General features: G+C 34.9%; 2 protein-coding genes across 7 annotated transcripts in view; one reads left to right on the top strand and one right to left on the bottom strand.

The window, feature by feature from the left end:
* The window catches only part of AASDHPPT (aminoadipate-semialdehyde dehydrogenase-phosphopantetheinyl transferase), a 25,314-nt gene extending 6,049 nt beyond the window's left edge, over positions 1-19,265 (bottom strand). For 4 of the 5 annotated variants that reach the window (XR_015749728.1, XR_015749729.1, XM_026675641.2 and 1 more), the window contains exons 1-6: positions 19,106-19,236; positions 16,862-17,066; positions 14,335-14,560; positions 6,960-7,081; positions 5,423-5,584; positions 4,246-4,323 (exon numbers count right to left, since the gene is read on the bottom strand). Coding sequence is in view for 3 of the 5 variants with exons in the window: in XM_026675641.2 (XP_026531426.1) it covers positions 4,246-4,323; positions 5,423-5,584; positions 6,960-7,081; positions 14,335-14,560; positions 16,862-17,005 (732 nt within the window). In the remaining 2 variants the exon portion in view is untranslated. Of the gene's footprint in view, positions 1-4,245; positions 4,324-5,422; positions 5,585-6,959; positions 7,082-14,334; positions 14,561-16,861; positions 17,067-19,105 lie in introns of all 5 variants that reach the window. The other variant, XM_026675639.2, reaches the window with a different exon arrangement.
* KBTBD3 (kelch repeat and BTB domain containing 3) lies at positions 19,238-27,391 on the top strand. 2 transcript variants are annotated; one of them, XM_026675637.2, is made up of 3 exons: positions 19,238-19,635; positions 22,604-22,845; positions 23,286-27,391. In XM_026675637.2, the coding sequence occupies exons 2-3, from the start codon at positions 22,622-22,624 to the stop codon at positions 24,874-24,876; spliced, it is 1,815 nt and encodes a 604-aa protein (XP_026531422.1). In that variant the 5' UTR covers positions 19,238-19,635; positions 22,604-22,621; the 3' UTR covers positions 24,877-27,391. The 2 variants fall into 2 exon arrangements, with proteins under 2 accessions (XP_026531422.1, XP_026531420.1); XM_026675635.2 differs by having other exon boundaries at positions 19,238-19,863.

Here is a 27,391-nt window from a genome sequence, read left to right as displayed (position 1 = left end):
GATGGTATTGATTCTTAAGGGATTTCTTCCAGGTGGATCTGTTCCCCCATCTGGTCCTTCAGGTTTTCCAATAACTGCTGTAATTGAGTCAATACACTCTGCTGCTGGTCATCTTCTCTTTCCTTTCACTTTTTTCAACTGTATGAAGTTCCACTGAGAACTAGATTTTCCCCTTATGTGTCTGAATTCTGATCATTTGAGCCTGGTAATGTGTACCTTGAGTGAGAACTCGGAGTTGATGAGTTCAACGATCCATTTGTTTGTTTGGCTATCCATGTTATTTTTAAAGTCTTTTCAGATCCCAAGGTTCAAAAGTGTCAATGCTCTTACTATCCTGGTTCTTCAACTTTTGCTTCTGTAAAGTGCCACGGGGAATAGCATGGTTTGCACAATTCTTATCTCTGATTAGCAATTTTCATGGCTGCTCTACTGCATAGTGTCCTGTGGCATATATAATACTCTTTTACCGTTGGTTGGTGATCCTAAAAGGTAGCAGCTACCTACCTCTTCAATATCTTCATTGTCAGTTCTAAAGCTGGTTATATCTGTTATTATATCTTCGTCATTTTAGTCCCAGTTGCTCATTATGGACCTTGAGCTTGCACATGCTTTGCATTTGGACTGTTATTATACCATATCATTGATATTTCTTCTTGCTGCTTTTAAATTACATCAATCTTCTTCCAGTTCAGTTCCATCAATGTATATGCTGCATATAATTTGAATAAATAATAGTTAGGAGTATACGATCCTGTCTCTTTCTTTTGCCAACCTAGAGACAGTCTTCTCCAATAGTCCATCATGTGGGGTCCATAATGTAAATTGCTGCCTGCAATATAGGTTTTGTATAAGAATAAAGAAATGTTCTGAGCTTCTCATTTTCTAAGTGCATTCTAAGTGCTCATAATCCACACAATCAAAGTACTGTATTTTCTATAGTCAAGAAAGCACATACTGTTTTTGTTATTTTTGGCTTTCCCAATCATCCAAAGAAAATGCCTTGTGTTCTTTGGCCTTTTCTAAAGGGTTATTTTGCTAGCATGTAAAATCAAGGATACTGTATGATAGTTTGCCTATCCTGTTATCTTTTCTTTAGTACTGGAACGTAGACTGACCACTTCTAATCAACTGGCCACTGTGTCATTATCCAAGTTTGCAGTTAAAACCTTTACTGATTTCTCTACTATTGCTTGCCATAGTTCTGTAGATATTGTATCAATTTTTGTAGCTTCCAATTTGGTAATGACTGGAGGACTTATCTAACTTAATCATCTAGTTTTTGTAAGAAGGGAGTATCTTCTATGGTATCGTGGATGTTGATTCTGTATATTTACTGTATGGAATTTCAACACATTCCTTTCATTTTTCTTTGAATCAGTTATTATCTATCGATTGGCATCCTTCAGCACACCAATTTGAGACTGGAACCTCCTTCCTAGCTTAAAGACCTTTTGAAAAACTGCCCTTGTTTTTCTGTGTTACCAACTTTGATGTCTTTGCAGATTTGTTGTAATACTGCTTCTTTTCAGCTCTCTGAAATAAATTGTCAAGTTTGTTCCTGAGACCTTTCCTCTTTCTGGCTTATATTCTTGGCAATTCCCACTGTCTATTCTGTCATTTGACATTTGATTCCCTTTTATTTCTTGGTTTGGCTGTTTCTTTGTATATTCATCTTTAATAATTTCTTTAATTTCCCTCCATAATTCTCTGGTTCCCTGTCAGGAACTCAAAACCGAGAAAGACATATTGAGACTCTTCTAGGCAGTTTCCTTTATTGCACCTTTCCTATAGACATAAATCTTGCCATTAAAATAGACCAATTTGCACCATTAAACATATATTCTCTAGCATGCATCCCTCCTTTCTGGGAATCTGGACAACATTCTTTCATAATATCAAAGCAATTCAGGACTTAAAAGTAAGTTAGTTAGTTAGTTAGTTAGTTAGTTAGTTATTATTTATTTATTTATTTATTTATTTATTTATTTAAAGATTTATATAGTCATCCAGAGTGGTGCAGTGGCCTAGAGAAGGAGCTCTCACCTCACAAACAGGAGACTATGAGTTCAATCCTAGGTAGAGGCAGATATTTCTCTCTCTGGGCACAAGGAGAATATATCTGCTGAACAAAACTCTGCACTGGCAACAGGAAGGGCTTCCAGCCAGTAGACACTCTGCTCCATTCAGTTGCCCAAGACTCCACCCTGATTTATATAGCCATCCACCTTAAGCTACTCTGGGTAGTTGACCCCAACCAAATCCCAATGTACTGTTCAAATTGTTGTGCTTAAGTGCAGGATCGTATTTTGGAAATTGGTTGGCTTTCTTTTTCTCCTTAGCTTAACTTGGAACTTGCACATAAGTAGACCATGATCTGGTCCACAGTTCCCTTCTGGGAGTTCTTCCACCTCTTTCTAACCAATAATGTATTTGTTTTGATTTCTGTATAACTCTACCTGGTGATGCCCATGTGCATAATGTCACTATGGTTGTTTAAAGCAATGTCATAGCAACAGAATGGGATAACAATTCAGCTTTTCTTCCCCTTGTTTTTTCTCTTTTTGTAAAGGAAAATAATGGTAGTGGGAGCCCTTTATAAGTTCCCATTTCCCTCAAAGCCTCCAAATCAGCTGAAAGTTGTGCCATCAAACTGGCAGATTTTCCATCTGGTTTGGGGAGTTTGGGGGTTTTAAAGGATGTAATGGAATTGGTTTTCCTCAAAGAGGCTGTTTCCATTTCCACTTTCATGTGAAAAACAAGAAAAAATCTGCAGTGCTGAAAGTAATTTGTTTCTGAGCTTCAACTGAAGAAACTCCATGTACTGGAGGGGGTTGCAAATAAGGAGCTGTAGGAAGCAGAAGGCCTATAGTTGTCTGCTTCTGTATTAAAAAATGCAAGTTTTTAAAATAACAAGAGCATAAATCCGTACACACACACATGTACTCATCATGTTATTCCCTTTCAAGATAAGCACTGTTACTCAGCGCACAGAAAAGATGTTTAAAAAAAAGAAATTCATGAGATTAATAATAGAAAAGGAAACATAGCCAGAACTAATTTATTCTTGGTTTTAAAAATCCAACATATGAAATTGCTGACAAAATACTTAATTTGTATGTTAAATCTAAAGGTTGGATTCTTTCCAGAGTCACTTTTTGTGAAATGGGCAGCCATAAATAAATTTGAGAAATGGATAGAGAAATAAATAAATAAAATTCAGCTCTGTATCAGTTGATAAAAGCTGCCAATGTAACACTTTTTTAAACTAAGGCTTTAGCAAAGATTCAGGGAAATATAAATGATGGACATGAGCTCAAAGAATATTTGTGGGAAAACATTATTCAAGATAGAATCCTCAAGTTAATATTTGTATGGACAAATATTGCTGAAGAATTTGGCATGACTTTTAAATAGTAATATATTTATATATTATAGATATTTTTGAGACAAATAAACTGGCTGGAATTAGTCGGTGTCTCTTTAGGGGCTTGTTTAGGCTCTGTCACCTCCAACACCAGTTGACACAAATCCTTTAGAGAATATATTTAGCTCAACTCACCTTATTAAATAGCTTTGGGTTTTCCCAAGAAGAAAATATCTATTTCAATCAGATTGAATTGTTGGGAATTGCCATTTGTTACAAATCTTAATTGCATCTCTGAGCAGGTTATTTTTCTCCAAGTGATCAAATTTCATTTTTCCCCAGTAAGGTTGATGAATTGCTAATGATCGCCATGCCTTACAGAATTATCTGGTACCTTCCTTATGCTATTGTTTTAGGCATTTCTGTATATTTTTTTAAATATTTGATATATTTTAGAACTCTTTTTGTTCAAATATTGGTCTGTGTATGTATGTATGTATGTATGTATGTATGTATGCAGAAAGAAAGAAAGAAAGAAAGAAAGAAAGAAAGAAAGAAAGAAAGAAAGAAAGAAAGAAAGAAAGAAAGAAAGAAAGAAAGAAAGAAAGAAAGAAAGAAAGAAAGAAAGAAAGAAAGAAAAATATTTGTTAGTTGTTTTGTAATCTGGAAACTTCTTTGTGGGATAAAGCATCCTCAAGCACAACACGATCAACAGATATTTAACTGGAGCAAAATTTTAAAATTTTAACTGATAATGAAAATCGAAACCCCACCAACACAGACACACATATTCCCACATATAGCAGAAAATATCAAATATCAGCCAGTATTAATTTCAAATATATGATGAAAAATTAAGGATAATTTGCAGAATAATTTACCCCAGAATGGTATTTTCCAAATTCTCCTGATTTTCCGAGAGCAACTGCAATATGGTGGCAATCATCTAACCGGGTCTCCTGAGTAACAAATAAAGCAGAAGTAAGATTTGGCATCACTTGCATGCTTCAGGAAGGGGTCTAAGGACAGCTCACTATGGTCAACTCACCATGGCCAACTCACCAGGGCCAACTCACCCCGGGATAACTTGTCATGGCCAACTCACCGCAGGATAACTCAATGCTGTGTTAATTGTTTCATTAAGTTACTTTTATTACTGGGGACCAGGTTTTCATTAAAATTATTCTAACTCTTATATTTCTGGATTAGCTCTCTTTATTTTATTACTATTGACCATGGTTCCAACAAAATTGAACTTTTGTATTTGTTGAATTGCCCCACAGTGAATTGTCTTGCGAGGTGTTGACCATAGTGTGTTGTGCCGTTCCACTAGGAAGGTTGGTGACAATACAGCCAAAGCTAGCCTCTCAACTAAAAGCTTGTTTGCACTTTCCCTCTTTTTTCATTTAACAAGTAAAACAACAAAACTTTGTGATTCTGATGACATGGTCCACCAGCCAAAGGACAGTATGGATGGTAAAGATGCAGCCCAATTTCTTTCTTGATCATTATTTAAAATACAAAACAACATTTGTTTCATCTTTAAATTTCATGTTTCAAAACAGGAACTGAATCCCTTAACCTAGGAGTTAAAAGGGCATTTTTCAATGATTTCCACATTACTTCATTTTTAAAAATCTAATGAATCTGAAGGTATTGTCTTAACCTCATGTAAATTACAGATGTTAGAAGTTTAAAAGACACTTCAATTGGAGATGAGGAATAGGAATTGCGGCAGTTATTTTTATTTGTCTTGCGAAAATGCTACATTTCATTTGGAAAGCCTGTTCTTCAACCCAATCATTACATCAGCATGACAAAAGTTATTGGACAAAAGTCAGATGGTAACTTCATACTCAGTCATTTATAGCTGATGCTAAAAACATGTTGCTGTTAAAGTTATAGCAGAAAGTGAGAGAGGAGGAAAGATTTTAGCTTATGAGAAAGTAGATGCTACTAATGATAGAGACAGTATCATTTATATCAATGCAAACCTATTATGTTTCAGTTCAATATGTATAATGGATCTAGGGAATAGCTTGTAAATTAAAATCATACCTCAAATGTCCACTCCTTTTCTTCTTCACCATCCAAGAGTACAATAGTTTCATTGTATGTTTTTCCTACTTCCAGCTCCACTGGGGACACATTAAACTCTATCCTTTGAAGGTCAAATCCTATTCCAACACCAATGGCTTTTACAAAGCTCTCTTTTAATGCCTAAAGTTTGACATTCAAACACAAGAGGTTATTGGATGTATACTATAGGTTTTTAATTCATTCTGAATCATTTCTAGGCATTAATTACCCCTCTAAACCAGTCATGCAAGACATGATTCCTTCTCTTTACATGTTTATTTAGTAATTATATGTACACAATTTTGAAATTAGTTGAAGGACAGCTTTAATTATTAAATCGGAACTACTACTACTATTACTCCTGACACTTTCCACTTGTGAATCCATCAAGGCTGTCTTAAACTTGACAGTCTTTGAATGTGTTGGACTAAAATTTCATGTTTTTTTTTTCAAGTCTTGAACTAGATTTCATTTTTTAGCATTCATGTTCTTTATTGCTACCCACCCCCTTTCATGTTTTTTCTATTCCTTCTCTTCCTCCATTCTTTCTATTCTTTCGGTATGCTGTTAGTCTCTGTTATAAATTAGGCCAATGGAAGCTTTGAAAGAGCTTAATTCGTGCGAGCATACGCAACGTTCTAAGGATGGGCAGCGGTAGGAATGAAAGGGCTGTGCCACTGCTCAACTGTCCTTCCCAGTCACAATATAACTTTTAAAAAACTTCAATAGCATCAAAGTAATGATTTTTTAAAAAAATTGCAGGCAGAAATGCCTAATATGTTCTAAGCATTGTGCAGGTACTGAAAGGTAAGGTAATTCCTGTGAAGAGATTCAGTGTCTAATAGAAAGAAGATAAAAGAAAAAAAAATTAGGATGGAAAAGGAAAGGAAGATCTGAACAGCTATTAATTTTTTCAATGGAGGGATTCATTTACGCTTTTGCAAATATATTTTTCTTAAGAGGTAGAGGATAGTCTGATTTATCTTCATTTGAGCTGGCCAAATTAGTTCTCAAATAGTTGCCAAAGGATTACCAAGACATCCTGGAAATTCAGGTCCATTAGCATAATGAAGCAACTAATAACAAAATATAATATACTACATATTCCTAGGTAGAGGGTGTTAAAATATTGTTGGGTTTCATGGGTCAAACATTTGGAAATTAAATTTGTAAGACCTGGATTAAATCTGAGGTCATTGGGTTAATCACTCTTCCACAACCTAAACTGTCAAACAAGATTGTTACAATAATCAAATAGAAAACAAACTTTTAGTATACCTATCCTTAAACCTTTAGTATACCTATCTTTGAAGAAAGGCCAAGATACAACGAGGACAGCCAGAATTACCTTTTCTGAAAAAATGATTAATTCCAGTTTTCTGGATTGTTGTAGAATTGTTCCAGGAAGTTTTCAAAATAGACGTTCCACATTCAAAAAAGTGTTCTCAAAATAATGAATGCTTACGTGTTTGAACAGGACCTATATTCATTGACTATAAACAATAAATTTTATTACCCAGTGCCTATGAAACATATCCAACTGAAGCCATTCGTTCTTCCTGGACTTGATAACTCGCCATTCTTCTTCTGTGAACTGCCGTTTCATAAGCTGAAAAAAATCAGGAATTGAACCACTTCCTGAAATTTAAAAAACAACAACAGTAAAACGGAACTGATAACAGACCATTGAAATTTAACACTAGCTGGAATAATTCATTGCATTGTCAGGCCTTTATGAAGCCTATTAGTATAATGTATGAACTTTTGATGTTGAGATTTTTAATTCTTATTTAATGGCATAACTTGCTGTGTTAACCGAGATAGTTGTAGTTTATTCAATAATAAAGGCAAAAAAACAATAAGTTGAAATGTTTTGTGATCCAAGCTGTTTACCTTCAACAATACAAATAGAGAGTGAGTCTTTAGGGTTTCAGACAATTTCAGTCATGGGCTTGTGTACTTTCTCAGGTACACAAGCCTGTGACAATTATATTGATGGAAACTGGGATATTTAACATTTAGAATACACATTCACCTACTGATAAGTCTTTTTTGTACTTCAAGTCAATAGTTAAGCTTACAATGGGATAATTGTATGTTCTAATAAAAAGGAATGGAAAATAACACCATGCGAGTTTTGTATTAATGGCTTAACAATTATTTTCTTCTCACTCTCATTAATTTGCCAACTTAAACAGGATCACCTTCAATGAAAACCTTTCTTTTTGAGGGTTGGTTTTGAATAATTTCTGGTTAGTGCTAGGATCAATGAATTCTTAATTATATTCACCAGGGAGACAATGCATAATTGCACAATACATAATTCCTGAAAATAATTTATATAAGATCTCACCAAAGCTAGTACTGGATTTAAATGAGAATTAGAAAAATTCTAGTAAAATAAACTATACACACTTTTGAGTCAGACTTGACAACTGACAATATATATGTGCCTATGACAGAAATATACTGTATGTTTTGTTTTGTCACAGATGAGTTTCTTGAAGACACTGGAGCTGCTCAATAGATAAGTGGAGTGCAAAACTAGATGGATTGATGTTCTGATCCAAGAAGATCAAAAGAACTTCTTTCTTTTTATAATTAAGGGACAGAAAACAGAGCAAGGAAAATGTGGAATTTTCTTTAGGGAACAGAGGCAGCTTACATTTTTAAGGAGTCAGTGTTTATCAGAATTAGCCCTGGCTAGAAGTCTGAAATCTTTATTAGGAATGATAATCTACAGCCCATAGGTCCTGTGAGCCATATAATAAGGCCGGCCTTTTTTTTTGAGCCAAAATGGCTAGTGTCCCCCCCTCGGGTGATCAATTTCCCCTTGCATTCGTGCGGGTGGGCAGCGACAGCTTGAATGTTGACCTCGGCATTGGTGGGGCACTTCAGACAGGTCACCCAGGCAGCACCATATCTGAATGTGCAAATAAAGTACTTCCTAATGGCAGCCCTCCCCCACCATTCCCCCCATTGCATGTTTTAACATAGGCCTTAATTTGGGGAGGGGCTTAATTTCATATTCATGCCTATAAAACATGCTGGGACTTCCTATTGGGGAGGCCGTATTGTTGGAGAAACAGGGTAGCTTTCCCAAAACTTTTTTATGGGTACCATTCACATCTGTTGCCAAAATCAGAGTTTCAATAGATATTCTATTTTGTTTGTGTTTTTTACAAGATTGAAAGATATTTTTTTTTTACAAATCATTACATTTAAGATACATTTAGGAATTTTTGGAGGGTGAAGGGTTGTTGTTTTTTGGAGAAAAAAGTGTTCCAGACTCATCAATATTTTGGAATTTTCTCATCAACGTGCCACATAATGGGGAAATGAAGATCTTCAGAAGTAAGGAATGTCTAAAGGAGAGATCATCATTGCTTAGAAAAATAAAGAAAATGAAGGTTTATTTTTTTAAAAAGAACTAAACAAATCACGAAATGGGCCCATATAAATTGTTTTTATGAATTAAAAATAAAGGTATATTTTTATGAATTAAAAATAAAGGTATATAACTGATTGTTATAACTGGTGACAATACCCATAGAAAACAGAATTAGTTTATATATATATATATTTCCAGCTTTAGATTGCTTGTGGCCAGGCAGGGAGAAAGGATTTTGAAGACAAAGGTTTAAAATAAAGTTAATAGAAAAGCCAATAGTAATACAACTCCATAGAAATACATCAGAGAATTCTCAGTATAATAGCAGAATCAATTTAAAGAAACATAAAGTTTATCACAGTTGAGGTAAATGGCAAAAGGTGACGGTTGTTAGGGCAGCAAAGAATTAAATGAAACAGATAATCAGTTCACTGGATAAATCACCAAATTGCATCAGATTAATCCTGATGGATTACAAGCTGGAATTTATAAGGATGAAAATATAGTGAAATTAACAGCAGACTTGTCTAAATAACTATCTGGAAACCTCCTGGTTATATTTTTTTTTGTTATTCTGATACCATATAATTATAGTTAAAATGACGGAGAACATGGCAATTTCTAACGAAACATTTTTATTTTTTTGCTTTCAGAAAGTCAATGTTTCAGTCATTTGGTGAGTTGAAACTACTATTATTACTATGTTGTCTACCACTTCTCTATTTTCTCTTTTTTTGTTGGCAAATAATTAACATCTTAAGAATTTCCTGGCATGGTTTCCCCTAATTCTGCATGTCCAAGATTTCTTAGAATTATTAGTGTCAATCCAACTGCAGAGAACCAAATTAGCATTTGTGGATTAACGGGACAAAAACTTGCATTCATTCTTCTCAGGGAATTATGTACCGGTGATACTTTCCCAAAATTATTTCTTTCTTCTATCGCTAGCTAGCCTTTCTGCCCACAGGACAATCAAGGCAGGTATTTTTTTAATATATTTAAACTATTTTAAACTGTATTTATATTAAAATACTTAAAAAAGAGATTTAAAAGGAGAAAATTACCTCTTTGACTCTAGATTAATTGGAGAAGTAAATGTAGAGAAAGACAAAGTTGCTGATTACTGCAATTAATTGCTGGGTAGAGTTTAGAGAATGTCATGATTCTTTCTCTATTTATACCACTTCTATCTGCCCCCTGCCCTGAGCTTGCTATAAACAGAGTGGCAAAATCAGTGATTTCCAGAAATAAGATTTAGAATGAAGGATATTCAGTCCTGAAACATCTGGAGAACTGAATGTTAGTGAGGACTGCACAAAGTTAAGTCAAGAACAAATAACATATTACTAAAGGGAACATAACATTCATTTTAATTCTTAAGTTTTAAAACCTAAGAAATATCTTTGGATTAAGAAAATAGAGTTGGATGCTCCTATTAATACAACAGCATTTGGAAATATGATCTTTTATTTTTTTCAGTGTTCATGTTGTGAAACTTATTAGCAACTTAAAACTCATTAATCATATTTCCCCATTAGAAATAGATTTTTAATTATTATTTTTTTAAACTAAACTTGTTCTTGAACATGACAATTTGTAATTCTTCAAGGAAAACTGGAAATCTTGAGATAACTATCTAGAAATAAATCTAAGAAACCAAACTTTTGATATTGTTTCTTTTTTTTAAGCGCCTAGAAAGCATTTAAGTTTGCATCTGCTTACCTTTTAAAATACCAATATAAAGCCATGCCTCCCTACAGCACAGGATTTCCAATTAATACATATTCTGATGGTGCTTTCGTGATTTATTATCACTGGAGTTCAGGATTAGCTGTTTTCTCCTCTGCAATATTATTGTTTGCAAATCAAGTCACAACTCAAGACTTCCTTTCTTGAACTTCATTTCCATCCTAAATAAAACTATCTCGGTTAATCTTTGATCCATGCTTCTGAAAATGTATTATTCCATGGACAAGAAAGCTCATAACTACTTCACATGTGGAAACATTGCCCAACAATCTTGTTTATGACTAATAAGGTTCTTATTCATCCAATGAAATAATGGTTAGAGGGCTACAGATTTACAAATTAGAGCTCTAATCCCACAGCAATAATTTAAGTAAAAACAATCAACATCACATCCAGTATGATTTTCTCTGCATTCTCCAAGAGCCAAAAGCACAGTATCTCAAAACCATTACTTTGACTTTGTTGTGATAAGAGTTCATCACTTTTAAGTTACAATGCCAGACTTAAAATATGGAGCACAATCCAATGCTATCAGAAAATTGAGCACCAGTTCAAAGCCTTCAATCATGTTATACTTCATAGTTCCAAAAATATAATTTTGTACACACTCCCACTCATGTAAAATAATTCAAATGCAATAATTTCCATAAACCAATATAAAGAAGCCTCCCACCCACCCCCCTTCACCAGACACAAGGGTACACCATTCTGGACTGTATTTCTGTGAAACGTGTGGCTACGCAAATATTGCAAAATGACATTTTAGAAAAGGATGGAAAAAAAACCTTGAAATAGAACTATTTACTTTTAGTAATGTATTTTAATTCTACCAATGTGGGACAAAGCAAAGTCATCAGGCAATAAGTTGAGAGACCAGTATGAAAATAATAAAGCTATACCTATTCATCCTCTTTGATACAGAAAGATTTTCCATGTTATCAGTTTTTCACAGACATCACTTTATAGCTTATTAATCAGGGCAGCAATATACATTATGTAGATTCTGATGCAAATTAGTCTTTTTGAATAATTATTATTTCAGCATGGGAAGTTTTGGAAAACATAAAGCTTTAGGTCAGGGGTGTCCAACCTTGGCAACTTTAAGACTTGTGGACTTCAACTCCCAGAATTCCTCAGCCAGCCTTGCTGGCTGAGGAATTCTGGGAGTTGAAGTCCACAAGTCTTAAAGTTGCCAAGGTTGGACACCCCTGCTTTAGGTGATACTGAATATCAGATATCCACCCTCATCCCCACCACACCCCATACTTTAAATTCTGAAAGTGCAAAACAGTTTACCCTCTTCCAGGTATTTGATTCCATTCCAAGATCACATCACTTCCAAAATGGGCCCATTCTGAGTTCCGACCATTTCTGGATCACTCAGAATGGTCCAAATTCAAAAGACGCCATTTTTCACATTCCTATTTTAAATCTCACGGATATCTTCAGACACAAAGGGGAAAGGCATGAACGTAATTTTCATGAAATTATGGAGACTTTAAACAGTGCTTAATGATTGCTCAGACAGCTTAGGCAAACAGGGTCCAATGGCATGCATGGTATTGAAGGAACCATAGCCAAGATCTGGGGGACATTGGATTATCTGCTTCCACTTGGGACTGGTTGACACATGATTCTGAGAAATGGATTATTTAACTGTAACTGGAAAGGACACTTTTGGTGTGCTTTCCAGAGTCGTCTTATGGACCACAGTAGAAAAAAACTGAAAAGGAGTCTGCTGTTATTGAACATGACTGTTCCACCATAAGAACAGTCTCAGATCAGTTAGTCCAAGTCTTCCCATACAAAACTGTTTGTTTAGATGAGAAAGGGCCATTGCACCATTGCACCTTAAATTAAGAAGACATTTTCCCCTTTCTTTTTTAATAATTTCTTTGTATGCTGCATCTTTTAAATTTTAAGCCTTAGGACAAGATCTTTCTCACTATGGAAAGCCATTGATTTCTCTTGGATTCTTATTGGGATAAAATAGAAAGATGTTTAAGCACTAAAACTGATCTGTTTCCAGATATAATCATTATGAAAAGAAGCATATGCATTGCAGCATCCAGATCAGAGGTGGTATTCAGCAGGTTCTGATCAGTTCTGGAGAACCGCTAGTGGAAATTTTGAGTAGTTCAGAGAACCGGCAAATACCACTTCTGACTGGCCCCGCCCCCATCTATTCTCTGCCTCCCAAGTCCCAGCTGATTGGCTGGGTCTTCTTTTGTTGCCCTGCACAGGAGAAAGGAGCTGGAAAGCAGGTTAGTGGGGTTGGGAGGGAATGAGATTTTGCACTAACCTTCCCCTAGGAGTGGGGAGGGAATGGGGATTTACAGTATCCTTTCCCTGCAACTCCAAGCCACGCCCACCAAGCCACGCCCACCAAGCCATGCCCACAGAACCAGTAGTAAAAAAAATTGAATCCCACCATTGATCCAGATTCTAAAACCAGGTAGAATTGGGACTCCATTGGTTAATGAAAATATTCCATTTAGAAAGGAGCTAATGTGGACTTAAGCAATGCTTCTTCCTGCATTAATCTGCAGCCACAAACAGCTGACTGAATAATGTTTTGTTTGTCTTTAAAATTAATGCTATTTGGGTTTACATTGCTACTGATTTCTTATACATAAAATAGCTTTTAATTAATGGAAGCTTTGCAATATGGAAAACATTTTGGCAGAATTCATAACTCATTTTGAAGATTTCACCATACTTATGCAGCCCTTCTGTTCTACCCAACAGAGTGCATTTAGTGGGAATCTACAATATATTATACTAAATATTGTTGACAATAAGCAGGATTTTGCAAAAAAAAAAAAAGTAGGTAAATAGAAACTGTTGATACCAGGATTAGATAGAATTACTAAAAAAACTAATTTAAAAAGACAAGTAATCAAGTGGCTTAATTTCTAAAGAAAAACCTTCACAATGGACATATCAAACCATATTATTCCAGAACAGACTATATTCTATAGAGAGAGACAGAGTCTCTTAAGAATCTGGGAACTCCAGTTTTCTCATCTGAATCTCTGAAGCTTTAAAGATTGCTACTCATTCCTCCCAACAAAAGAAAAATGAAACTGAACACATTTTCTTGAGTCTACACCGTAAGTAATAAGGAGTCTAGTACTAAAATCACGATCCATGCATATATGCACTACTACATTTTGAAATCTTCTTCTCTTCACCACATCAGGAATGTCTGGTAGAACAACTACACCACCACGTGGTTTTCTTTGTGATGACACCTGCTACCCCAGATACTATTATTATAAGTCAGGCTTTCATTCTCTAGATGTGTCAGCTATGATTTTCAACACCTGACATGATGACTGAAACAACGGAAGCTATAGTCCCAAGTTATTTGGAAACAATGTTGTAAAACTTCTGTCTTGCCACATGCAAATTCATCTCTTATTTTTCTTCAAAAAGTAGCCAGAGCAATTCTTCCTTTCAGCATAACAACAATCCGGCAAGCAACTCAGTAGGTTTCAAGGCTGTGGAAGAATTTTAATGCAGGTAACCTTGTACTTTTGAATTATATACTGGGTTTGGTTTATATATTTTCAGAAACCATTTGCCTGCCCTAACCCTAAGATTTAACAGTTCTAATAATGCGCAATCAAGTGAAAAGAAAATCAATAACTAAGATCATTTTAAAAATTGGAATGTTGTAATTTAAGTCATATTGAGCAGGCAAAAGACCCATCCTAGATTAGGACATAGAGGTATCATGTCCCATTACCTGGCATCGTGGTCTTCATAATATCAATGCCAACCTGACAATCAGGTTCAGCTGCCAGTACAGTGTAATTTCCTTGATGAGAAACATTAAAGCTGAAATTGGACTGGCTGCTGCTTAATGCATTTACAAGGACAGGTTTGCCTTGTGAAGTCCTTTGTAACTGTATTTTGTTCCAAGGAATCTTCAACCTTTCAGCAATCAGTTTTCTTATCATCAGGCGGCCAGCCTGCGGAATAAAATCAACAAAACAACTCAAAACATGTAAATTGTTCCATGTGAGTAAAAAAAAACGTATTACAATATTATTTGTTTGAAGAACATTTGGACACCTTATGGAGTAACTGACAATTCAATTACCTTTAAAAAAAAGCAAAATGAACGGATTCGGTATTGCAATTGCAATATTTTATTAAAACTTCTGTGCTTGATTCTAATGATTAGAAAATTAGAAACTGATTCTAATTTTGCCTGATTCCTGATTCCGAAAATGTCATTTTCCCCAATAACGCAATACTTCATGACCTTACATATAAACAATCTAAATTTTCCAGCCAAATTTTCAAAAACATGACTATAGTTTGACAAGTTGTATTCATAAAATCATCTGCCAATAGTTTTTGTTTTAATGTCTCATTTGATGAAACAAAAATATTTTGTGGTGCTAACCACTGAGTTCTAATTTCAGAACAGTAAATTGACTTATTTCTTTGTTTTATGATGTAAGTGAAAATGAATCCGAATTCCCTCCAATAATCTAAAGCAGGTCTTCAAACTTGACAGCTTTAAGACTTGTGGACTTCAACTCCCAGAATTCCTCCTCCAGTCATGTTAGCTCAGGAATTCTGGGAGTTGAAGTCCACAAGTCTTAAACTTGCCAAGTTTGAAGACCCTTGCTCTAAAGAGACTGTTTTACTAATATGGGACAATTTGATTAGAATACTATAGTATTTAGAATGATTTCCCTTTATACTTCTTTGATTTGTGATGAAGTGAATTTATAAAGAATTTGTAACCATAGTTTGCATCCTGTTCCATTCTTAAATATATTCCTAAATCTGTTTTTTTTTTTTTCATATTTCTTGTTGGTATTCAAGCTCATTTCAATACTGAGTAATATTTTATAAATTATTGAAACTAAACCCATTTTGGATTCTTATATGTAGCAATAGTCTATCTATTTCAATATTTAATTTCTTTTGTAAGAAGGGTTCAGGGATGAGTGAGATACATATAATCTTCTTTTAGAAACTGACTTATTTAATAATTATTCACAGTTGTGACAGCGATGAAAAAATAACTTTATAATCAATCCTTATATTTATGATTTTTGCAGGCTTGTAAAGGACAGGAAAGCTGAAGTAAGATCATAAGCATAGCTGTGGTTTCACTTAGTGAGCACTTCACTTAATGATTGAGTTGCCAGTCTAAGAGAACAACCTAAAATTATAAATAACAAACAGATGAGTACTATATTTAAAAAAAATAAGTCTTTTAAAGGAAATTAATAATGTGTATACAGATACTGTAATTTAGTTATAAGATGCAATGTACAATGTAAAATTCTATTTTTCTTTCTGTATTTTGAATTCAATGTGAAGATAGATTGTGAGTCATAGAAAGCAGGTTTAATTCTCTTGAAGATTGTTTTCAGAGATAAAAACCCTAACAGAGTTTAAAAAAAATACCCACAGAGAAAAAAAATCAATGTTTTTAGGAATCATATACTATCAGAACACTTCTTTTAAAAAATAAAATAGTAGAAGCAGGAACTAAGACATCAATGGAATTTGAATCATTTGGCTTTTCTTCAGTTTAACCTACTGAAATCAACTTATGATCATAATGATTAAATTTATGTAAGCAAGTGAAATATGAAATGCTTATTTTGTCATGAAATGAGTGACTTTCCTTATGCTGAAAAAAGTTTAATTACGGTATGTGCCCAGACACATAATTCTCTATAACATCAAAGTGAATTTTAAAATCAGATTTATTTATGTGTTGAATGATTGGCTTCTACATTTCCTACTATTATGGAATGAAATATATTGATACATAATGCAGTTGTGTGTTATTTCTAGAACTTTAGCGCCATCTGTAGAGCATAATTTCAGCCTTTTATAAAGACTCATCTTGTTACTAAACTATTAGCTGTTGTTAAAAACATAGAATACTATGCTATTTTAAATAATACCACCAAAGCCTCTCCTATCCTGTGCCTCAGCCTACTTAAAAATATGAAGTGCAGTTTTCAACCAAAATGTCGGTGTTATAGAAAATCTGGGGAAAATTACTGTACCTGATGACCAGAAGAAATCTGGGGAAAGATACCTGATGATCTCATACGAGAGGTGAGGGAAAATTTCTAGTTGTCCCTCTCATGCAGCAAGAGCAACACTACTGATATTTGGCTTGATATCCATTGAAGCCCTGAATGATGGGCATTAAATCATACAGGTTTAATGCACTTGTCCCTTCTAAAATTTCCAAAGCCAACAGAATGTTCCAAAGAGTGAATTAGGCTTACCATAGCAGCTTTCGCATCCCGACCAAAGACGAACTGTTCAATGCGCTTTTTCTCTTCAGGCTGCACAAGGCGCATGGCTAACAACCATTCCTCACAGCAAGGGGCCCAGGCGCGGTATGAAAATGCCCAGCGTATACTTTCCATGTCGAGGCACACCAAGGACACCCTAAAAAGTGATGGTGTCAAACATACATATTCCAATCATCTGAAAAAAAAAAGAAACAAAGTTGACCAAACTTTTGAAGTTGCTGACTTTGGTTTGAAAGACTTAAATTTGGAGGACACAGCTATCACTGATTTATTCAACTCTCCCTCACATGGTTATCACAAATGCAAACCTGTGGCTACAACAATAAATTTACCTAATTATTCACTAGATCTCAAAGTATTTTAAAAGCTTTTTAAAAGTTTAAGGGCAAATAAATTATTACTCTACGGACTAATTTTAAAGTTCTAGAACAGTACAACTGCAATAAAAGAGTATATGAGTAGAAAAAATAAAGGAGAAATCTGAAAAATGAGCAAATCTGAAAGAGGTTCATAAAATGTTTTTAAAAAAATCATTTTATGTTTATAACTTTGCTCTAAAAGGGAAAATTCAAGAACAGAACTAAGAAAATAAATTTAAAGATTTTTGATATAAAGGACTGTGCTTTATAATAAAGGACCTACAGTCACTGATGAAAGCCAAATTTGGCCCTAGGTTCTGCCTGAGTTTATTTATTTATTGGAATTTGTCAAACAAAAACGAGAATAAGAATCAGAGAATAAAAACACAATGACAGGGACAATAGGCACACCCCCTCTACTGGCCCCTTTACCTTAAACAAGCAACTGAATCTTGGAAGATCATTTAAAAGTAGTTTATTAGGGTATCCTGATGAAATGGGATCTCTCAATGAAAAAGGAAGAAAGAGCCTTGAGCCTCATGTTTCCCTCCTTTTTATAGTTAACGCAACAAAAATGCAAGAGAAAAGTTGATTGGACAGGGTAAGAGTAAACTCCCCTTTGCACATGTAATCAAACATGTTACATATTTCCAACCCATAATATCACACGTTCATTAAAAATGAGGTCTGATGTCAGCAGGGACGTAACTGTAAGAAAAAACATTGTTTGAAGTTCACAAAAGAGATAAACCAGACCCTAATTTGTACTAACAAACTTTTTCTTTTCTGGAGCTAGTCTCCAGCTTGTTTTATCAGTTTAGGAATGTTAAAAGCTAATAAACCTGAACATCATTTTCAAAGAGAGAAAATAAATCAAATTAAAATATAAAATAACTATGTTTGTTAACAAATTACAAAAACTCATGTCATTTGCCCCTCACCGTACATGGGGAAAAGAAACACACGTTCGTATAAAGCAGAGGTCTCCAAAACTTGGCAATTTTAAGACTTGTAGACTTCAACTCCCAGAATTCCCCAGCGTAGCCAGCTAAGAAATTCTAGGATTTGAAGTCTGCAAGTCGCCAAGTATGGATGAAGAAACAGCCAAGTGGATAACACTAAGCGGGAAATGTGCCTAACATAGTTGGCCCTTCAAGGACAAGATGTCAGTGCTGGTCCAAGTCTTGAAGGGATTCTTCTAATTTGTTCCTAACATACTTTCAGGGATCATTTCTATAGTATCCAACAAGAGAAATGCACTCAAAACACTGGAGGCTTTCAAGAAGAGATTGGGCTGCCACCTGTTGAAAATGGTGTAGAATCTCCTGGGCAGGGGGTTGGACTCTGTTAATCTAAAAGTGATTATTTAGAAAAGTGACTTGACCACGTGCTTAATGTGGTGGGCACAAGGTTGATTGATTCTGGAAGTGGGAAGTGGGTAACAGGTCTTCCTCAGTGGGTAATCCCAAAGGTGCTTTTTTTTTTCCCAAGAGGCAACTGAACTTTCTGGTTTTTCTTTGAAGACGTTTCACTTCTCATCCAAGAAGCTTCTTCAGCTCTGACTGGATGGTGGGGAATTACAGTTCTTGGTGCAGAGTTCAGACTGAATTCTTCAATTAGAGCAGAAGAAGCTTCTTGGATGAGAAGGGAAACACCTTCAAAGAAAGACCAGAAAGTCCAGTTACCCCTTGAAGAGAGGGGGGGGGGAAACACCTTTGGGACAACCGTGACTGGATGACTGAGAATCTCCATAGCCATTAGCCACTCAGCGAATAATGGAGTTTTCTTCCCAGCCAATCATTGGACTGCTCAGAGTGAGTCAGAGGATATTCCCCCCAATCACAACCAGGCTTACTTGCAAGGCGACGTAACGGGAGGGGGAGGGGGGCTCAAAGGACAGAGTAGAAGTATCATGCATTAGCGCTGCTTACCACCACCCCTTGCTTCTCTATAAACGACGTTGAACCTGAAGCCGGAAAGGGCGGAAACGCAAAATACGCCGACCAATCGAGGCATAGCCGCCCAGGAGAAATCTGTCCAATCACCACTGGCCGCAAGCACCTGCAGTGTGCATAGAGCTAGAAATTTAAAGATAACTATTCTCGTAGCGGATTTCTGTTCAGCATTTTACCACCGTTCAATAAGACAACTTTTATCAATAAGACATCGCAGGGTTAATGGGGTTCCTAAAAGTAAACTCGCGCCCAACGGCATTGCACTCATTGCGGATGAGGCGGGGGTTAAATGGATGACTGACATCCGCTCGTACGAATCAAAACGCAGCAGTTGCTTTGACTGACAGGAGGGAAGCCAATGGACGAACTGCGGTGGGTTTTATGCGGCCGATGTAGCAGATGTTTCCTACAGCTCCTAGGGAGGGTGCAGGTAGGTAAAAGTGACGCGATACAGCCAGAATTAAAAAAAAAATGGGAGATGGGCTTCTCTGAATTATAGTGAATTGATTCTCGCAAAGGACGTTACACTTGCGGAACTGGTACGAAGCCCCTTCTCTTCCTAAATGGGGTCGATTGAAGAAAAGAACGGTCCTTTTTGCTAAAGCATCAGAGGCCAAAACGAGCATGCGCGGTTACTTGGGCATGCGCATAAACTAAGGTACGTCTGGTGGGCGGGTCGTGGAAAGTGGAAGCCGTTAAAAAAAAAAAAAAACGCAGCGCGCGTGGGAAAGGAGATGCAGGGATGGATTTTTGGGGGATTCCATTGCAATATGAAAGAGTTCTTGATCCGTTTAAAATTAACAGAAGAATTACAGTGCACCCCGTGTTGTGATAAACGGACGTAATTAGCCACACGTGCTAAGCTGGAAACTCGGAGATTGAGTTCGATCCCCCTCTTATGCGCGAAGCCGACTGGGTCGTTTCATGCCAGCCACTCTCTTTGGCTCTAGGGAAGTGGCAATGGCAATCACTTCTGAAAACCATGCCAAAACTGCATAGACACACACACACGCGTAAACAAGCGCGCCAATGAAATAGCACTTTATTTGTAATTTGTGTAAAAGCTGGCCTTATTTCCAGCGGACTGACGCCAGAAATCAATTAAAAATTAAAAGCAGCACCTCCTTCCCTCACCAAAATCTCTTGCTTTCCAGAACTGTTGGAATTACAATTTTCAGAATCTCGAGATCGCGGAGGAGCCTTATTTTTTTTTTTTAGTTTTTTTTTTTCATCCAGAGGATTCTGAAAGTAGCAGATTTAGGGGAAAAAATCGGTCCAGAAGTCGAGATACCTAACGCATGAGCTTTGGTGAGAGCTGTGCTTTTAAGATACAAGGAATATTATTCAGACTTTTATTTTTCTTATATGTACCCATTTCATGTATTCACAACTATGTATACACTTATACTTATTATCTTGTAAACAATTGGCAAATCAAATCAAATAAATAAATAAATAAATTATCCATTTTGGTTATAGAAGGGGACTGAAGGGGGCATATTTGAGTCAGAAAAGGACTGCAAACTCAAAAGGTATAACCGGGAACAATTACAATTTCAGTGCAGTAATTGTTACTGAATAATGTGGTTAGAGCTCATTGCAAGGAAAATGCCTGGATAGTATTTAATAATATTTTGTATTATTGCTAAAACTGGTACATTTTTATTAGGCTTATTGTGATGATTATTTATGGCAGCTAAGAATCAGGGGGAAACTTCCCATCCCTTCAAAAGTGTTGATAGCCTGAGTCATGAAATGGTGACTAGACAAAGATTTGGAAGTTGCTTATTCTAGCCAAGTTCTGAAGTGAGACTACTAAATTAAATTTTCACTGTATTTCTTTGGTTGTGAAAATGGATAACAGAAAATCTTTATTTAATTGGGTGTGTTTACGTGGTACCCAAGTAATTCTGAAATGCAAAGTGTACATTTCATATGCTTAATGTATTCAACCTGATATGTATTTAAAAATGTCAGCTTTTGTGAATTTATAGCTTAGGATATTAACAGAAATTTGTGACTGGAAATAAGTGATCAATAGGGCTGTTTATGAAAGAAGTTTTTAGCCCTATGCTATTTTGTTTTAGCACATAAGAAAATTCTTTACTGCAATAGCTACACTATGCATCATCAACAAAGAAGGTATAGCTTTTATTAATTTAGCTGCATGTTCCATTAAGAAGCCTAGGAAATATGTCCTGCTAGATTTTGGCACATTTCTGTGGCTTCCATACCTCACTAATGGCAAGATTTTGCTTGATAAATGAGATTTAGAAACATTTTGCTTTTGTTAAATATGTTATTTATATATATTTACTGTGCAAACTGATAAAACCGTAGACCTAGTACAAAGAGAAAAGGTGCAGTGAACAACTGAAATATTTACAGATTATATCTATTACTATTACTTCTATTACTATTACTTGAGTAGGGCTAAATTTTTGTCTTCATTTAGTTTTTCCTATGAATTGGTACAGCTTAGCTAACAAGAATGTAAAGTTTAATATTTGTGTTTGAACATAGTGTCTTATTTTTTTTGCTTAATGATCCAGAATCTGATTAAAGTTACTGAATTATAATTGCTGCCTTATTTAAGAGTGACCAGTTTTATACTGTAGTTTAAATGAGAAGCCATTTTTACTGACATGAGGAGTCCAATGGGAAATCATTTATAACATAAACACCAGATCATAATTCTCCAGATTTCTAACAGATCATTTTGTGACCATGTGGCCATTATTTTATTTATGAGCTTACTGGTTTTTTTAAGTGTCTATATCAGGGATATCAAACTGGGGGCCGGATGCATCACATGGCGACCACAACCACCCCAGCTCTGTGAAGGAAAAAAATGTTGTGATACATCACGTGATGGCAATGGGACACAGCCAGTTTGACACCCGTGGTCTATGTCCTATTTTTTTCTTTTCAGCTTACTGCAAAAGTACAGGAACCAGTGCAATTTCATTTTTCTATTTCTTGTTTTTTTCATCTAGTGGTTTCTACTCATTTTCTATTCTAGCTAAAATCAGATCATAGAGATGATTTTCGGAATGTTCAGCTATTTGCAGAGAAACAATAAAATTGTATCACAGGAGCCCTATTGAACTCAGTGGAGTTTACTTCTTAATAGTAGTAAATATAATTATGTTGCTAGTTAATTGTCCTTCCAGCAACATGCTTCTGGGCTGGAAGGTGTAAATCATAAAGCAATGCAGATATTTCAGTATCAGTGAGAATTCAATTTCTATATTTTAATTTAGATTATTTAAAATATGAATACACTACTGTAATTCATATAGAGGACAGTCCTCAATACATCAGGACCATGAAGTAGTTTTCTCAATAATTTGTTATGAAAATAATGTTTGTAACGTGTATATTATGTCTCTCAATAGTAAAAGATCAAAGAAGCCATGGACAACCAGTATAATTCAAATCACACCCCAACTTGCAATGGAATTTCAACTCATGACAAAAAAATCAGTTCTTTGGTGGCTGAAGATCATGGTCAGAGAATCCTAACCATTCTGCAAAGCTTCAGAGCTCAAAATATATTTTTTGACTTTAAAATACTTGTAAAAGATGAAGCAATTCCCTGCCATCGTTGTGTACTAGCAGCATGTAGTGATTTTTTCAGGTAAATGTATTTCTAACTGGGCTCCTTTGCTACGTATGTTGTTAAAGTTGATAATGTTTACAGAGTCGGCCCATGCAATTCAAATTGTAGAATTGTTTAATATTGACTTATATAAATTACATAAAATTGCATAATTATATAAAAATAATTCAGTTACTTGAAAAATTGCAAGGGTTTTAAAAGTATCTGTTCATTTTCTGCAATCATATTCCAGGCTTTTTGGAAGCCCCTTTGAATTCAAAGGTTCTTCCCATATATACCTGTAGAGAATTGTGCTTTTGTTGTTAAGAAAACAGGATGCTTATGCTACATAAAATCAGCAAGTATATATACTGAGAATGGTACTGATTACCTCATTTGAGGTCTGAGATTTTTTTCTGATTGAATTGGATATTGATAATGATGACAAAACATGTTAATCTTCTATATTTTAATTACAGGGCCATGTTTGAAGTTAACATGAAAGAAAGAGATGGTGGGAGTGTTACGATAAGTAATTTAACATCCAAGGCAGTGAAGGCTTTTCTAGATTATGCTTATACTGGAAAAGCAGAGATAACAAATGATAATGTGGAAATGTTCTTTCAGCTGTCCTCCTTTCTTCAAGTTTCACTTCTTTCAAAAGCTTGCAGTGACTTTCTAATTAAGAATATTGATCTTGTTAACTGTTTACAACTCTTATCCATTTCTGAAAGTTATGGCTCCACCAAGCTGTTTGAGCATACACTTGAATATGCCCAACTCCATTTTTCCTTGCTTCTCCAATCAAATGATTTCTTGGAAATGCATTTTGAGATACTGCAAAAATGCATAGAAGCTGATGAGTTGAACGTACTAGATGAAGAATCTGTGTTGAAAGCTGTCTTTTGGTGGATAAAACATGACTTAGAAACAAGACATAAATATCTTCCTCCTTTGATGAAAAAGATCAGGTTACATCAGTTACCTGAAAAGACATTGCAGGATATTTTGCACTCTGAGGAACAATTACTTAAAACCACAAATTGCTTAGCAGTAATCAAGGAAGCAATTCAAAATGTACAGCGTTTCAGTGGGCTTTTCCCAGATCCTCGCCCATCAACTACAGAAAAATACATACTGGTTCATAAAACTGAAGAAAATAAAGTTAATCAACATACATTTTGCTATAATATTAAAACTGATCAATGGAAAGAACTGATACACATAAATATATTTGATCTACCTGGATCAAGTTTATCTAGTTATGGTGAAAAAATATTTATAACTGGTGGATGTAAAGGTAACTGTTTCCGGACTATTAGACTTCATATTGCTGGAACATTTCATGATGCCACAGATCAAACCTGGTGTTATTGCCCAGCAAATGATAGTTTCTCATTAGTATCTGCCATGAAGAAGCCAAGGACAATGCATACATCTGTTGTGACTTTAAATTGTTTGTATGTAATAGGAGGGAAGACCAGGGCATCTCAGGATATCAAAAGCCTTTTGGATGTTGAGGCATATAATCCCCTGACTAGAGAGTGGAAATCTATGAGTCCATTACCAAGAGGCATCTACTATCCAGAAGCAAGTGCCTGTCACAGTGTAATATATGTGCTTGGTTCTGAAATTGAAATTACAGATGCCTTTAATCCATCTCTTGATTGCTTCTTTAAATATAATGCTATAACAGATCAGTGGTCTGAGTTAGTAGCAGAATTTGGGCAATTCTTTCATGCAACCTTAATCAAAGCTATTCCAGTGAACTGCACTTTATACATTTGTGATCTTTCCACTTACAAAGTTTATAGCTTTTGTCCGGAAACCTGTGTCTGGAAAGGAGAAGGCTCTTTTGAATGTGCTGGTTTTAATGCAGGGGCAGTTGGAATAGAAGATAAAATATACATTCTGGGTGGAGATTATGCTCCTGATGAAATAACTGACGAAGTACAGGTCTACCATAGCAGTAGATCTGAATGGGAAGAAGTTGCGCCTATGCCAAAGGCCCTTACTGAGTTTCATTGTCAGGTTATTCAGTTTAATAAATTCAGGGATCCGTGGTTGTAAAAGCAATGTGATACAAACGATTATACATAAGTAATTTTTCTTATGTATTTGTTTCTTATTTCTTATTTATTTCATTTGCTGCCCATCTTAGCCACTATATGATTTTAAGGTAACCAAATATAAGGGTGTCAATCTACCAACCAGATTTCCTCTTCATTTTCTTAGAATGAGGATTGGTAATTACTCCATAGTTAATGTGTTAAGACACATGTTTTGAGTTTGGATGGCCTGTGTTTAATAATTTATTAATTATTAAATAAATTATTGAATTTGTATTCCAACTGACTTCCAATGATTGGGTACCTTCCTTCCTTCTCTAGATAAGCTCTGCCTAAAAGCTGGCTACTTTTAATATTGAGAGCAGTTTCTAAAACAATTTTGTGGGACCAAGAACTGATTTAAAAATTACACCAGACAACTTGTAATTATCCCTCAACTTCTACAAATTTATTTAAAATGGCATCCATAAGCTGAATACATTTCAGATTACTAATTTCAGGAATAAAAAATTATTATGGTATAAATGTGCACATGTATGTGTTTGTGTATGAATGATTCATAGTTTTAATAGTGGGAGAAAAACATTACAATCTAAAACATACAAATTCAAGAGTTGTGTTCTATGCATCACATAATTGGCTGTTTGCTGTTATGCTTGCTTTTCTTTGTGGGTATAAAACTACATTTTTTTCCAATTATGGTCACAATTATTAATATATTTCATGACCCTTTTTTCTATTTTCTGTTTACATTAATAACTTCTGCAGCAATTTCCTATTGAGTCAACAGTTATAATTTGAAAACCCATCCCAGTTTCTAAAATCCCAGAGTTTATTCCTAAATAAATATGCACTTGATTTGAAGGATTTTTCATCTTAAATCTAAAGAAGAAAATTCAGCTGTATTGGTGCAATAGAAATACTGATTTATTACAAGTTCTTTCCTATTACCACCAAGTTGTTTTTTCAATATAATCATTTCATAATTGTAATTACTGAATTTCAACATATTTTCTTTCATTACTATCAAATACTATTAAAGTTCCACTAAATCATTGCCATTTATTTCAAATGTTAAATTATGCTTCAATTTATTTTGGGGGGAAATGATTGAATTATTGAAATCTATTTTTATCCTAAAAGCTAGGCCATTGTTCCTCAAATTATATAGTCATTATAACATGGACCATGGATTGTCAATTCTCCATGCTGCTTATGTACCGTTCATTCCATGTGCTGAAAATAAGTAGGATTATACCATATGTTGTATAAAAGAGAAATATAATTTGTTCTTGGAGTCTTTATTCTCAAATATGGTCTTGAATAAGTACTGCTGTCCCCAGATGTTCCTGAGAAAACATCTTTCAAGGAATTATGCACAACAAAATAATTTAGGAATTAAGATAGAAACTAAGAATGTGATAATGAGTGTTATATTAGATATAGCTCCCAAGAATTTGGACTTGTTACATAGGTTGTTTATTCTTTTTTCATGACATCAAAAAAGACTGAAATTTTTTTTACCAGCTTTTAAGCAGTAGTCAAATGGTAGTTAAATTATAGCTCAAAAAAGAAAAACAAGATCACAATATATTGTGCACAAACAATTGGTCTTGATGGCTATGGTATATGTCAATGAATTGCATGAAAATAAATCTTATTTGCACTTATAACCATATTTCAATTATACAATTATTGTACAGTCAATAAAGGTATGGTATGATGCAATGAACATTAGTGTAATGTATATAGCTTCTTATCATCTTGAGCTTTTTTGAGTTATCTACTATAATCAATTCAAATGTAACATTCAAATGTACTGGTAATTATTTTATATATTACTTTATACAAATAATGGCTCCCAACCTTTTGGGCACCAGGGACCGGTTCTGTGGAGAAGAGTTCCTGTGCAGACCAGAGGGGTGTATAATTTTGTGTGCTGCCTGCATCCCACAGATGGGGCTTCATTTGTTTGCGTAGTCTGATTTTTGGCATGCCATAGACTACAGACTGCGGGTTGGGAACCCCTGCTTTATACTGCTATAGCAAATTTAACCAGAAAATGAAACAAATGTTGAACCAAAGCCTGTTTTGTAACTAGTATCTGAGCAAATAATATCCTACAAAGCAACATGACAACATGGATTTTATTATTTTAAAAATCTTGACTAACTGATATTTAAAAAGCAAATATCTATTGTTGGATGTGACATAGCAATTTTTTTGAACAGAAAAATGGTTAATAGTTATAATCTCCATTGAAGTATACTTACAAATGCACTAATGATTTACAGAAAGATAAATATAGTTTATTGTTAAATTATAAATCAGATTCCACTGATGGGATCTTGATTTAAAGTTAATAAGTTAATTTACTTTGTGGTGAGTACTAAATACGAGATTGACAGTGGAAAAACCAAATTTTGAGGTGTTAATGATTTTTTTGAAGTTGCCAAGGAAGGCAAAAATGAATACATTGGAAAGATACATTTCAAAACTCCTGTGTAAATTGTGTG

Source organism: Notechis scutatus, chromosome 5 (genome assembly GCF_049901735.1).
Source record: "Notechis scutatus isolate UNSWTSFEM ecotype Mainland chromosome 5, rNotScu1.2, whole genome shotgun sequence".
In the NCBI taxonomy this organism is placed as follows: Eukaryota; Metazoa; Chordata; class Lepidosauria; order Squamata; family Elapidae; genus Notechis; species Notechis scutatus.
This window is presented reverse-complemented; position numbering and strand designations above follow the sequence as displayed.